This window comes from Jaculus jaculus, chromosome 11, assembly GCF_020740685.1.
Source record: "Jaculus jaculus isolate mJacJac1 chromosome 11, mJacJac1.mat.Y.cur, whole genome shotgun sequence".
Classification (NCBI taxonomy): Eukaryota; Metazoa; Chordata; class Mammalia; order Rodentia; family Dipodidae; genus Jaculus; species Jaculus jaculus.
In genome coordinates, this window is record NC_059112.1 from 103,363,383 (window position 1) to 103,378,210 (window position 14,828).

A 14,828-nucleotide genomic window follows, 5' to 3' on the forward strand; every position below is an offset into this window, starting at 1 on the left:
AGCAGGAGCTCTTTGAATTTTCCTTTTCCTTTCCAGTTTTCCCAGGCCCTCTGTGTGGGATCTCTAGCCACGTGGGCGCCTTCCCTTGGCTCTCTACTTCGCTCCCCGGTTTGACTCTCCAGGACCCACGTAAGCCAGATGTACAAGGTGGTGCACGCGTCTGGAGTTCATTTGCAATGGCTGGAGGCCCTGGCTCGCCAATTCTGTCTTTGGCTCTTTTCCCTTTCAAAGTAAGTAAGAAAATGGCCATGTAACGTGTATTATCACAAGGTGTGGTAAAATACAGATTGCATAAATGTTTACAAGTCTGAAAGCTCAACAGGATGCTGTAGCGTTTTTTTTCTCTGCTGCCAATTTTCTGAAGGTTCCTGGAGATTCTGTGGAGCATCAATATCAATTACTCAACACACTCCATGTCGGCTCATCAGTTACTTGCTGCTTAATGGAGACGTGAAGGCTTCCCACTGAATTACAAGTGTAAGCAGTATCTCGTGGAGGCGACCGTTAGTTCCCTGTGAAGTGTACTGGAACTTTGTCCTTGGGCTGGCTCTCATTTGGTGTCCCTGAAACATCATTGACAGTTGGGAAGTGCAGTGGTTTGAATCAGGTGTCCCCCATAAACTTGTGTTTTGAGTGCTCGGTCACCAGCTAGTGGAAATTTGGGAGGTTGAGCCTTACATGATGGCATGTGGTTGGGGGTGGGCTTAGGGTTATCATATTCCAAGTACTGCGGCAGAGGTGACATCTAAGTTTCTGCTCATGCCACGCTTCCCTGCCGCAGAGGAGCTTCCTCTCAAGACAGTAAGTCAGAGCACTTTCCTCCTGTCCGCTACTTTTGCTTAAGTGCTTTGTTTTAGCAACAGTGTAACTACAAGCCCTTCCCCGCCCCCAGGTCTCTTACTAGCCTGCTTTGGGGCATCCTCTGGTAGATCAGGGATGCCTGAGGCTCACAAACCTATCTGCTTTCCAGGCACCAGAACTGCGCTACCATATAGCATCTTGCGTGCATGTCAGAGTGACCATCTCATCCACAGTAAAATTCCCCGTTTTGTGCAGCAGGGTGTCCTCCATGCCAATGTCTGAAAGGAAACACTGGCCAGCATGTCACCTCACCCACATGTAGATCCGAATATGGCATTATAAATGAAAGTCTTGCTGCATAACAAACCAAGGCTGAGACATTTATTTATAAAGAGAGAGGAAACTAACAAAAATAACATCTTTATGACTGAAAACATGAAGGCACTCAAGAACCAAGAAAACCAATTCGCTTTTTATTGGGCTATACCTCAGAACTTTCCCTCTGTATCAGGAGAGGATGTCCCACTTTAAAAAAAAACACAATCTTTTGTTTTTAATTACGTTAGAACAATTTTTGTTTTTTCAACATCCCAACTATTAGCTATCTAGTTTGTGTCCTGAGGGCCCTGATTTAAATATTTCAAACCTCAAAAACAAAAACAAACAAAGATATCAAGTCTCTGTTCAGCACCATTTCTTGGCTGCCTGTATCTCACAGCACAGCTCCCATGAGAAGTATGCATGAAATCCACCTATTAGCACCCTTGGTGTGTTCCCCCAGGTGTACTGATAACTGCCAGGAACCCAGCGAAGGAAAGTGAATTGACAGATCAAAGCCTTGTATCTAAAGCAGTTCTCTTCAAAACCAAATAGCAGGCTGGGAAGTGTTTTTATGAGACACTAGGTTTCTGTGTGCACAGCACACTAGGTTTAACACAATTTTGTTAACATACACAAACAGACTAGGGCAAAGCATCCAGACCATTCCACCAAATGACTGACACAACTGAATATAAAATAATAAAGGGCACAAAATAATTGTTCACTTCATTGTAAAAGAATGCAAAAGACATTTCTTTGCACTAATTCATGGTAGATGCACCCTAGTGATGATCTAGCCTCAAAGGCCTGGCTTTACTTGTAGCTAAGCAAGTCACCAACAGTTAATTGGTTGTCCATAGCAGCAGGTCCACAGCAACCATGGGAGAACACAGCAGCAGTAAAGGTCCACAGCAACAGGTCTTGAGAGCATGCACAGTGGAATACATACGGAATGGAGTTACAAATTCATGAAATGACACTTGCAGCCTATGGGAGGCTGTCCCCACACAAAGGGTTCACAACCTGGAATGGCAAGTAGTGTTAGAGGAATTGTACGCAGAGAACTCACAGGAAAACACAAAACGACACGTAGCACATAACATACAATTAGAGGACTTTTAGGTAAGGTTTTCCGAAAACCCAGGAATACATTTTATATCACAGAATGGTCCATATCGCCCAAAAATGTCTTTTGATTGGATGGTAAAATAGTATTTGCTGGCAGTTAAAAACTGAGATAAAGTACAGGCCATAGGCAGTGGTAAAGCTTTAATTTCTCCAATTTTCTTCCAAGTTAGCTTGTCCTTAGAGCTCTCGTAGCACAGAAAGAGGTGGTAGCTTTCCACAGGAGCGCACCTGGGGTTTATCTTTGGGATGTTCCACGTCAGGGCTATGCCCCAGGGCCTCAGAATCTGCTTCACTCTCAGCTCGGGCTTTTGGGGAGGAAGTGTGTCTAAGACGTTGTCTGTCAGCTCACGGAGTATGGGTGGTGGCTCTGGGAGAGGTGGCAGGTGGTCAAAGGAACCAGACTCCTACAAACACATTTGAAAGCAAGTTTAGCAAGCTTGTTTCGTGGAGACTGCTTAACATGGTCAAATGCAGTGAGTGAGTAGTAAACTTATTTCTCATTCATCAGTCCTTTCATCAAAGCAATAAAAGGTTATTTCAACAGTGTATGAGGCTAGATCCAAGCTGTTGAAGCATGAGGCTCATTTGAAGTTAAATTTTACTTTTTGTGATGCCGAGGACTGAACACAGGGCCTTATGTGTACTTGGTAAGCCCTGTGCCACTAAGCTGCACACATCCCCAGCCTTGGGAGTTAAGAACCCCATCCTACTAAACAACACTAATCAAAAGCAAGGTAGGGATCAGACTTTGTGGATAGCTGAGCTGTTATGATTTAAGGACTTTTTTGTTTTGGAGGGTAGGTTTCACTTTGTCTAGGCTGACCCAGAACTCACAGTGATCCCCTTGCCTCTGCCACCCAACCTGTATGATTTCTAAATTTTTCCCCAGTGTACTAATTGTCAACACCCCCCTATCAACAATGGCTATTACTCAAAATTCTTTAAGACGAAATGTGTTGTTTTAAGTTCTGATTTTAACTATGCAAATAAGATTCACAACAGCACCTTTTTTCGTTGTTGTTTTGCAGGTTGGGTCTCACTCTAGGCCAGGCTGACCTGGAACTCACGCTGTAGCTCCAGACTGGCCTACAACTCATAGCCATTCGCCTACATTAGCATCACAAGCACTGGGACTAAGGGTGTGCACCACCACACCTGGTCACAGCCACACATTTTAAAAAGCTGAAATAATGTGACTCAAATGTTGCTGCAAGAGACATACCACACTCAACTCCCTCTCATTTCAGATTAGTACCTCAACTCCATTTTCTGCCACGGGGGTTATTGCTTTTGGGCTTAAATCAGCTTTCGAAGGAGGCATCAGAACAGGAGCTGGATTTTCTGTGAACAACACAAGGAGGGATGGCTTAGTGGTTAAGAAGTTGCCTGCAAAAGTAAAGGACCCTGGTTAGATTCACCAGGACCCATGTAAGCCCAATGCACAAAGTGGCATATATGTCTGGAATTCATCTGCAGTGGCTGGAGGCCCTGGTGCGCCCATTCTCTCTCTCTCATATTAGTCAAAATAAAAGAATGACTGACTGAGAGGGGAAGGGGATGTGATGGACAGCAGAGTTTCAAAGGGGAAAGTAGGAAGGGGATTACCATGGGATGTTTACAATTATGGAAGTTGTCAATAAAAGAGGGGGGGGAAAGTAAAAATTAAAAAACAGGCGTGCTGGCACACACCTTTAATCCCAGCACTTGAGAAGCAGAGGTAGGAGGATCGCTGTGAGTTCGAGGCCACCCTGAGACAACATAATGAATTCTAGGTCAGTCTGAGCTAGAGTGAGACCCTACCTCGAAAAAAAAAGTTTGAAAAGTACAATTTAGGGCTGGGGAGATGACTCAGTGGTAGTAAGGGTGCTTGTTTGCAAAGCCTGCCAACTCAAGTTTGATTCTCCAATACCCACATAAAGCCAAACTCAAAGTTTCAAAGTGGCATATGTACCTGAAGTTTATTTGAAGTGGCAAATGCCCTGACATGTGCATATTCTCTCCCTCTCTTTCTCAAATAAACTTAAAAAAAAAATTTTTTTTTTCAAGAAGTACAATAAGAGTCAGTGGTAGGTCACTTGAGACCCTAGCTCAACTCGACTACATAGTGAATTCCAGGTCAGCCTGAGCTAGAGTGAGACCCTCCCTACCTTGAAAAAAAAAATTACAAAACAAACACAAAGGGACACTCTTTTCTTTTAATTTAATTTAATTTATTTATTTGAAAGAGAAAGAGAATGAATGAGATTGAGCTGCCAGGGCCTCTAGACACTACAAATGAACTCCAGACACGTACCACCTTGGGCATCTGGCTTACGTGGGTACTGGGGAATTGAACCTGGGTCCTTAGGCTTCACAGGCAAACGCCTTAGCCACTAAGCCATCTCTCTAGCTCCAAGGAGACACTCTTACAGAAAAAGTGAATTTTCCCTTAAGATTACAAATCCCTTAGTCATACAATTGATAATGAGGAACATTTACACATGGGAGAAGAATCCACATTTTTTTTTAAAAAAAAGGCAGATGATAATGATAAGCCTCCCCCCCTCAACACACACACACAGGTAGGGTCTCACTCTAGCTCAGGTTGACCTGGAACTCACTGCAGTCTCAGGATGGCCTTAAACTCACGGAGATCCTCCTACCTCTGCCCCCTGAGGGCATCACCATGCCTAGGGGCATGGGTATTCAAACTTAAAATCCCACAAATCTCCTCTGCCCACCTAAAGGGAACTGGGTACAAGTTCTGTACTGCAGGAAAGAAGAAGAAAACCAGAGGGAAGAGAAACTGAGTGGGGAGAGCCGAGGTGGGGCAGGCGTGAGAGCGTCTGGAAGGCTGGCGACAGTCCACTGGGGATGGCTGCGGCAGCTCTAAGGCCCACCTCAGGTCTGCTGGACATGCAGCGATCTGGCTACTTAACACACTCGATGAATTACTTATAATTTTACTTTTAGGTCACAAATAGTGTCAAGAGCCTAAAATTGTTGTCACTTTGCTTTGCCTAAAAGAAGGCAGCGGGGCTGGAGAGATGGCTTAGTGGTCATGGCACCTGCCTGCAAGCCAAAGGACTGAGGCTCGATTTCCCACATAAGTCAGATGCACAAAGTGGCACATGTGTCGACTTCGTTTGCAATGGCTGGAGGCCCTGGTGTGTCAATTCTCTCTGCCTCTTTCTCTCCCATAAATAAATACAAATACATTAAAAAAATTTTTAAGGTTGGTATTGTATATATGTAAGTACAATGATTGAGATGGGGAGGTAATATGATGGAGAATGGAATTTCAAAGGGGAAAGTGCGGGGGGAGGGAGGGTATTACCATGGGATACTTTTTATAATCATGGAAAATGTTAATAAAAATTAAAAAATTAAAAAAAAAAAACGAGACAGAGCTTAAGGATTGAAAAAAAAATTTTTAAGAAGGCAATGGCTCTGTAGTTTTTGTTTTTTCTGAGACAATCTCACTCTATCCCAGGCTGGCTTTGAACTCAGAGTGCTCCTCTTAACTCAATCTACTGAATACTGGGATTAATGGTGTGAGCTACCAAACCCTGGGGGAGGGGGGAGATCCAATGTTCTCCAGAAGAGCCCAGCAAAGGTAGAGAAAGCATAACCCTAAAACCATGGGCTCTAGCTAATTCCCAGAGCCAGAACTGGGTTTCCCCCAAAGTGAGCTGTTGGTCAAGGAGACATGAGGTCCCTGAAGTAATACAAGCCATGACTAAAACACTTGGCTAGCCACGCATGGGGTTGCCTGCCCTGAATCCTAGCACTTGGGAGGCAGAGGTAGGAGGATCACTGTTCAGTCTGGAGGCCACTCGAAGATTACATAGTGAATTTTAGGTCAGCTTGGTCTAGAGAGAGACCCTACCCTTAAACCGAAACAGCAGCAGCAACACACTTGGTTACCTGCAAGGCTAAGTTCCTATTGCTGAAGAGACCTCAGGCTGCTGCCATAGGACATCAAGTGACCATGCTGGAACTGAGAGGGAATCCAGTTCTCTCATAGTGCGGGAAAGGGCTATGAGAGCAGCTGGAGAATAACAAATAGAGATCCAGAGGCTACAGAGAAAGAAACACTAAATTAGATCCCTATCTTGCCCACCAAGGTTCAGAGAAATTTCAGAAGAGGGTTAGACAGACTGTAAGAGCCTCAGGGTGGGTGGGACTAGTCTGAGGCACCATACCCCTCCCACAGAGACAACTGAGGCCTTTTGATGCCCACAACAAATACCAATAATCTCAAGGAAGAAGACTCTCAGATGAATTGGGACAAAGGTAAACAGGCCTAAAAGTTAATAATAAAAAAAATTTTAAACAATTTTTCTCTCTCTTTTGAGGTACTAGAAATTGAAGCTAAGGCCTCACACAAGCTAGACAGGCACTCAACCACTGAGCTATACTCTCAGCCTGACATTATAGCTTTAATTCTATGAGAATTTGTACAGCCTTTTAAATTTTCATTTATTTATTTATTTGAGAGCGACAGACAGAGAAAGAGAGAAAGAAACAGAGAATGGGCGCGCCAGAGCTTCCAGCCACTGCTAAACGAACTCCAGATGCACACGCCCCCTTGTGCATCTGGCTAATGTGGGTCCTGGGGAATCGAGCCTCAAACCAGTGTCCTTAGGCTTCACAGGCAAGCCATCTCTCCAGCCCTGTGCTGCCTTTTTATACTTGTTAGATTAACTAGCTCTGTAAGAGAAAGACTTGCAGGATAAGGGCTGGGAAGATGGCTATTGTTGAAAGGCATTTACTTGTAAAATGTGCAGGCCCAGGTTTGACTCCAAAGCTACCCATGTAAGACAGATGCAAAAAGTGCTACAAATATGCGGGAATCAACCAGGGTCCTTAGGCTTGACAGGCAAGCGCTTAACCACTAAGGCATCTCTCCAGCCCTAAATTTTCTTTCTTTTAAATGTTATATATACTTGCCAGAAAGACAGAGACAAGAGAAAGAGTTTGGGTGCTCCAGGATCTCCTGCCCTCAAATGGACTCCAGATGCATGCACCACTTTGTACATCTGGATTTATATGGATGCTGGGGAATTGAAGCCCAGCCACCAGGCTTTGCAAACAAGTGCTTTTAGCCACTGAACCAACTCTCCAGCCCTAAATTTTCTTTTAAAAAAATGTTTTTTTCAGAGTCCGGCATGGTGACACACACCTTTAATCCCAGTACTTGGAAGGCAGAGGTAGGAGGATCGCCATGAGTTTGAGGCTACCCTGAGACTACACAGTGAATACCAGGTCAGCCTGGGCTAGAGCAAGACTCTACTTCGGGGTGGGGTGGGGGCAGATTTCAGGCTGGAGAGATGGCTTAGCAGTTAAGGCACTTGCTGGCAAAGCCAAAAAACCCAGGTTCAATTCCCCAGGACCCACATAAAGCCAGATACACAGGGAGGCACATGCATCTAGAGTTCATTTGCAGTGGCTAGAGGCCCTGGCATACCCGTTCTCTATATGCCTTTCTCTCTCTCCCTCTCTCTCTCAAATTAATAAAAATTTTCAAGTAAACAATACAAAAAAAATTCTAAGAAACATTAAGTCACATAAATAACATTCCTTCTTGAAAAAGTAAACCAAAAAGCAACCGGCAAAATAAAACAGCCCAAGAAAAACTCAACTTTACGGTGGTGAGAGAAAAGTAGGATTTTGTGCAGCAACTGGTGGTACATATATATTTACATTACATTATCATTAGTGATGTCAGCATCTCATCAACATTTCACTCTAATCCTTATCTATGGTAAACTAAGTAAGGGGTGACATCAGTTATATTCTCAAAGCAACAGTGGACATGCCACAGTAAGGTGTTTTTTTTTTTTTTTTTTCTTTTTGGTTTTTCAAAGTAAGGTCTCACTCTAGTCCAGGCTGACCTGTAACTATGTAGTCTCAGGGTGGCTTCAAACTCATGGTGATCTTCCTACCTTCCTCTTGAGTACTGGGACTTATAGGCATGTGCTACCATGCCTGGCATAAGGTTCTTTTTATTATGGTGTGTGTGTATGGGCGTATGCATGCCATGGTGCACCTGTGGAGGTCTGAGGACAACCTTGGGTGTTCACCCCCTCCTTCCACTTAGCTTAAGGCGGTGTCCCCAACTCTGTGTGCTGCTTTATGGGGGCCAGTCTAGCTAGCCCATGCGCTTCCACATTGCCCAGGCTGTCTCCAATCCCCATACACGTGGTGAGACCACAGACACACGTACCAGCTTGCAGTCAGCTTTGTGCAGGTGCCGTGGAATTAAACGTGGGATGGCAGCCTTGTCCACTCGTGCCAAAGCCTCTTCAGGGTCTTCACTGAACTGCTAATTGTGGCCTCTGCTTTCAACTTAACCCTTTGGTGACTGACCTTTAGATCCTTTGCAGTGTCTTAACACTGATACCATAATAATTAGTTTCCAAATCTATACTTTTGACCTTTCCAAAGATTTAATTTACATACAATAAAATACACACATTATAAGTACACAATTCTTAATTAAGCATTGTGACAAATGTGTAAATTTTTTTTTTTTTTTTTTGGATAGTATACTCAAATCTTTATGTTGCAATGAGATGCTGGAGTTCAGAGTTGTTGGTCAAGACTTGTTCATATCAAAAGTATCACATTAGTCGTTTGTAAACAGAACCCTTCAATACCATCACAGAGGGGAGTCAACCAATGTGTAAACTTTTTTTTTTAAATTTTTATTTCACTTTATTTATTTGAAAGAGCACACCAGGGCCTCCAGCCACTGCCAACGAACTCCACATGCATGTACCCCCTTGTGCATCTGGCTAATGTGGGTCCTGGGGAACTGAACCAGGGTCCTTTGGCTTTGCAGGTAAACGCCTTAACCACTAAGCCATCCCTCCAGCCCAATGTGTAAACTTTTGAACCTATCATAAAAACAAGACAAAGAATATTGTTATTATCCATAAGTTTTTTTGTTTTGGTTTGGTTTGGTTTTGGTCATGTTTTGACACAGGGTCTCAAGCGGCCTAAACTGGCCCGAAACTCACATGTATCCCAAGCTGGTTGTGAACTCCCGATCTTCTTGTATCCAACTCCTGTGTGCTGGGATTGTCAGTGTGAGCTACCAAGCCTGGCTCACCCTCAGAAGTTATTTAGCATTCCTTCTTAGTCAAACCCCTCTCATAAATGATCCCATTAAGTCAATGGTTTGTTGTTTTATGTTTAAGGTTGGGGATGTAGTTCAGTAACAAAGTACTTGCCTAGAATGTGTGGCCATGGGATCCAGCACAACGAAAAAGATTTGTCTATTCTATGACTCACATAAACTCAATCACATAGCATGTAGGATTCTTTTACAGGCATAATCTGTACTTATACACTGGTCACACCTATAAACATTTTATTTTCTCATTGCTTAGTTATATGGTTATATCATCTGTCAACCCATCTGTTGATCAACTTTGATATTTTTTTTTTTTTTTTTTTAACTGGTATTTCTTTTCCCCTTCCCTGTCCTCCCTCCCTTCTTCCTTCCTTTGTTTTTTTGGAAGCAGGGTCTCTCTCTCTGGTTGGCCTTGAACTCACAGCAATCCTCCTACCTCAGTCTCCTGAATGCTGAGATTAAAGGTATGCTTGGCTTTGTTGAAAAAATCTGGGATGCTGCAGGACGTGGCTGCATACACCTTTCATCCCAGCACTCAGGAGGCAGAGGAAGGAGGATCGGCATGAGTTCGAGGCCACCCTGAGACTACAAAGTGAATTCCAGGCCAGCCTGGGCTAGGGTAAGACCCTACCAAAGAAAAACCCAAAATCAAAATAAAATAAATAAAATCTGGGATGTTTCTAGTTCTGGACCATTATGAATACTGCTCCTATGATAATGTTGAGACAAGTGGAGTCCAAGTTCAGAGTTAGCTTGGGCTACTTTGTAAGACCCTACTTAGAAACAAACAAAATACTCTTGGATAAATATGTAAAAGAATAATCAGTAGAGTCATATAATAAGAATTTTTTTTAAAGCTGCCAAGACCAGGGATATAGTTCAGTGAGTAGTGCCTGCCCAGCATACACAATTTCCAGCACCACATAAACTGGGTGTGGTGGGTGCATGCCTGTAATTTGGGAGGCAGAGGAAAGACAATCAGAAGACCAAGGTCACCTTAACTATAAAGAGAGCTCAGCCTTGGTTATATGACACCTTGTCTTTAAATTAAATCAATAAATAAAAGGGCTGGAGAGATGGCTTAGCACTTAAGGCGCTTGCCTGCAAAGTCAAAGAACCCAGGTTTGATTCCCCAGGACTCACGTAAACCAGCATGCATCTAGAGTTCATTTCCAGTGGCTAGAGACCCTGGCACACCCATTCTTTCTTTCTCTACCTGCCTCTCTAATAAATAAATAAAAATATTTAAAACAAACCTTCATACTTTAAAAAGGTGTGGTGTGGTGGCATACTCCTTTAATCCCAGCATTCAAGAGGTAGAGATAGGAGGATCAACCATGAGTTCAAAGTCACCTTGGACTAGAGGGAGACCCTACATTGAAAACACACACGCATACACACAGATGTCCTGCAAGGAGCGAATGGATACAGACTGACACAGCTGTTCCTGCAAAGCTACTTCACAACAAAGGATATATACACCACTGACAGACAACAGCAACCTAGCTAAGCTGCCAAGGAATCACACTGAGCGACCAAGGGAGACAGTCAACCTCAGAAGACATACGGCATCAACTCATATTCTATCTCACTCGTAAAATACGTAATTATAATGGTAAAGAACAGATGAGTGGTTGTTGGGGCTCAGGAGAAAGGCCAAGAGATACAGTGAGAACAGGAAGGAATCTTGTGATGACTGAGTAATTCTGTATTATGTAGCAGCAACTTCAGTCCCATGCAGCTGATAAACCTGCACAGATTGTAAACAAATGCTGGTCAATAGTGGCATGACTGTTCAGAGGACATTCACCACTTTCTGATTTGATTTCAGCCCCATTCCACGGAAGGCGTTCATGTCTGGAAATACAAACCTACTAAAAACCCATGATAGGGTTACCATACATAGCTATGGGGAGAGGAACCTGCTACCGATAAACACATTAATGCTACCCTCAGCCCTGACTACAGAACTTCCTTCTTGCAGTGGTTCAAAGATTAATTAATGCAGACATACACAGCAGGCAAAAGTGCTGAGAATAAGGGATGGTTGTGTGCTCAGCCCTAAATAGGATATCTGTATCACCCTCTCCAAGGCTTGGGGAGCATCACAGAAGAGGAAGTGGAAAATGTTAAGAGATGAAGGATGGAGGGCTGGAGAAATGGTTTGGTGGTTAAGGTGCTTGCTTGTAAAGCCAAAGGATCCAGGTTCAATTCCCTCGGACCCATGTAAACCACATTTGCAGCAGCAGAAGGCAACAGTACACCCATTCTAGCTGCTTCTTTCTCTCCCCCTGCCTTTGTCTCTCTTTCTCAAATAAATAAAAATAAAATCAAACTTTTAAAACAAAGAGCTGAAAGATGAAGAAAGCTGCAGATGCTGTCTTCTGGAAATGGCATGACTATTATAGTCCTGAGCTCACAGCAGCCGTGGTTTCCTGCACAAGACTGAGCCTTTCAATATTTCATCGTGGATGGGGGACAAGCCCATGAGCTCCCACTTCTTCCCGAGGAGCCACTGGCAATTAATGGGGAGTAGAGTGATGTTCTTCACTGGTGAGGCTGCTTAGTAAGTTGTCAAATCCTCATTAATAACTCCTCATCCATGATCATGCAAGCAAGCACAATTTAACTCAGTAGAACACACACGCACGGGAACACGCACGCGCGCACACACACACACACAGAGTAGGAAAGAGATTAGTTGGGACAAGAAGGGGTAAGATGAGAGTGGAGGAAAGTAAGAGAGTAATGGGGGTGAATATAATCAAAATACATTATATACAATGTATAAAATTGTCAAAAAAATTTAAAAACAGAAGAGAGGAGGAGGAGGAAGAAGAAGAAGAAAAGAATTAGAGGGGCTGGAGAGATGGCCCAGTGGTGACAAGTGTTTACTTGCAAAGCCTGACAGACCGGGGTTCAACTCCCCCATACCCATGGTGCACAATGTGACACATGCATCAAGAGTTCATCTGCAGAAGCAGGAGGACCTGGCAGACCCCTTTTCTGTGTGTGTCTCACTCCCTCCTTCTCTTTAATTAATAGGGTTTTTTAAAAAATATATTTATTTATTTGACAAAGAGGGAGAGAGAGAGAGAGAGAGAGAGAGAAATATGGGTGAGCCAGGGACTCCAGCCACTGCAGATGAACTCCAGACACATGCTCTCCCTTGTGCATCTGGCTAAGGTGGGTCCTGAGGATTCAAACCTGGGTCCTTTGGCTTTATAGGCAAATGCCTTAACCGCTAAACCATCCCTCCAGCCCAATAGATAAGTATTCTTTTAAAAAAATAAAAAACTAAGTATAGGGCTCAGCAGTTAAAGGTACTTGCTGGCAAAGCCTGGAGGGCCAGGTTCAATTCTCCAGTACCCATGTGAAGCCAGATGCACAAAATGGCACATGCATCTAGAATGCATTTGAGTGGCAAGAAACTCTGACATACCCTTGCCTCCTGGCATCAAATATAAATTAAAAAATGTGGTTTTTTTTTTTTTTTTAAGAATTGTTGGGCTGGAGAGATGGCTTAACGGTTTAGTGCTTGCCTGTGAAGCCTAAGGACCCTGGTTCGAGGCTCGATTCCCCAGGACCCACATTAGCCAGATGCACAAGGGGGCGCACGTGTCTGGAGTTCGTTTGCAGTGGCTGGAGGCCCCGGCACACCCATTCTCTATCTGCCTCTTTCTCTTTGCCTGTCGCTCTCAAATAAATAAATAAAAATAAGCAGCAACAAAAAAAGGATTATTAACAAATGCATAGTAACATGCAACCACTTCTCAGCAGTGCACTATCTTGCTGTGAAGATGTGAGCTGTCCTTACCTGTGTTGCAAGTAGATAGGCCTTCTCTTGTCAAGTCAATAACGAACTCAAGTTTCTTCTTTTCTACAACCTGAAAAAAAAGTAAAAGTAATTGAAAATATTTTTAAAAGATGCAAACAATTTTAAATTAGCTTTTATTTAACTGGGTGGGTTTTTTTGGGGGGGGAGGGGGAGGGGGAGGGGGAAGGCTGAGGATTGCACCTAGACTCTGTGCATGCTAGCAAGTGTTTTACCACTGAACTATAACCCCAGCCCTAAAATTAACATAAAGTAGCTAGAGACTAAAATTCTCCATTTCCTAAGTCTTACTTTTAACTGTACTATAAAGAAGATACTCATAAAATTTTGCAGTTGTGGCTATGAAATACATTTCAGTTGAAATACATACAGCTCAAGCTGTACTGAAACGACTACATGCGAACGACACTAATATCCTACTGGAGGAGGGAACGAAGGAAGGAGCAGCCCCCAGAGACACACCGAATCCCATCCCGGTGAGCTCAGACAACACCTGAATGGCAAACCTAAAATGCCTGATGTATAGTAAGTCTGAAGTTCCCAGTGTCAACATATTTAAGTGAACAACACTCAGAGACAGTAACTGCCGCCTACCCCTCCATCAAATTTGGCATTAGGTGAATTTTTGAAATTTTCCGGTGTAGTTTTTCTAATCTCTGAAAGAAAAATAATTAAAATATGAATATAACTGACAAGTTTACCAAATACGGGCTTTAAAATTAAATTTTAAGTAAGGACAAAGCTTTCTGAAATTAAGATGCAAACAGGGAATTCTAGATAAGAAAGTACATGCCAAATAAGACCCTACCTCAAAAAACCAAAAATCAAAACAAAACAAAAGATAACTGTTGGGGGACTGGAGAGATGGCTTAGCAACTAAGGCACTTGCCTGCAAAGTCAAAGAACCTCAGTTCAATTCCCCAGGACCCACGTAAGCCAGATGCACAAGGTGACATATACATCTGTAGTTTGTTTGCAGTGGCTGGAGGCCGTGGCGCACCAATTCTCTTGCTCTCTCTCCTATATGCCTATTTTTCTCTCTCTCTCAAATAAATAAAATAAAAATATTTTTTAAAAAAGATACCTGTTGGATGTGATGTTACTGAATTTTTCAGATGGGGATTTGCCACAGTAATCACCATAACATCATCAATGTTACTAAAATGATGAAAAATAAATAAAAATAAAAAGCATACATTAAACAGATGTAAATCTGAAATTAGTGGTTAGAATTGCTCTAAGTTAACATTTCAAAACATGTTTTAATTGAACAATTGTGCCAAGACAAGATTAAAATCAAGTATTTGAGAAATCCCACATATTAACAAGTTTTTACATGACCCAAAAGAACATGGAAATACATTAAGTAAAACTTACCAAGGATCTATTCCCAATGACTCCAAAAATATTTGAATTTACTATGTACATGGAATACACAAATGTCATGTCAGCACCTAACTTCTACTCATAATCCGCTAGACTATAACTTGATTCCTCAATATGTGCCCAGTGAACCCCTTAGAACCAGGACAGAACCTTATTTTTCTCTGAACAAAATATATTCTTCCTGACTAGCCACAAATTTTTTTAGACTGAAAATCAGGCATCACAGCTGCTTTATGA

General features: G+C 42.8%; 1 protein-coding gene across 1 annotated transcript in view; it reads right to left on the bottom strand.

The window, feature by feature from the left end:
- Positions 1–1,160: 1,160 nt before the first annotated feature.
- Atf7ip2 (activating transcription factor 7 interacting protein 2) overlaps positions 1,161–14,828 on the bottom strand; it is a 63,628-nt gene continuing 49,960 nt past the window's right edge. The window contains exons 4-8 of the mRNA XM_045161289.1: positions 14,290–14,363; positions 13,800–13,861; positions 13,188–13,257; positions 3,506–3,591; positions 1,161–2,654 (exon numbers count right to left, since the gene is read on the bottom strand). Of these exons, the coding sequence (XP_045017224.1) occupies positions 2,241–2,654; positions 3,506–3,591; positions 13,188–13,257; positions 13,800–13,861; positions 14,290–14,363 (706 nt within the window). The 3' untranslated portion in view covers positions 1,161–2,240. The remainder of the gene's footprint in view (positions 2,655–3,505; positions 3,592–13,187; positions 13,258–13,799; positions 13,862–14,289; positions 14,364–14,828) is intronic.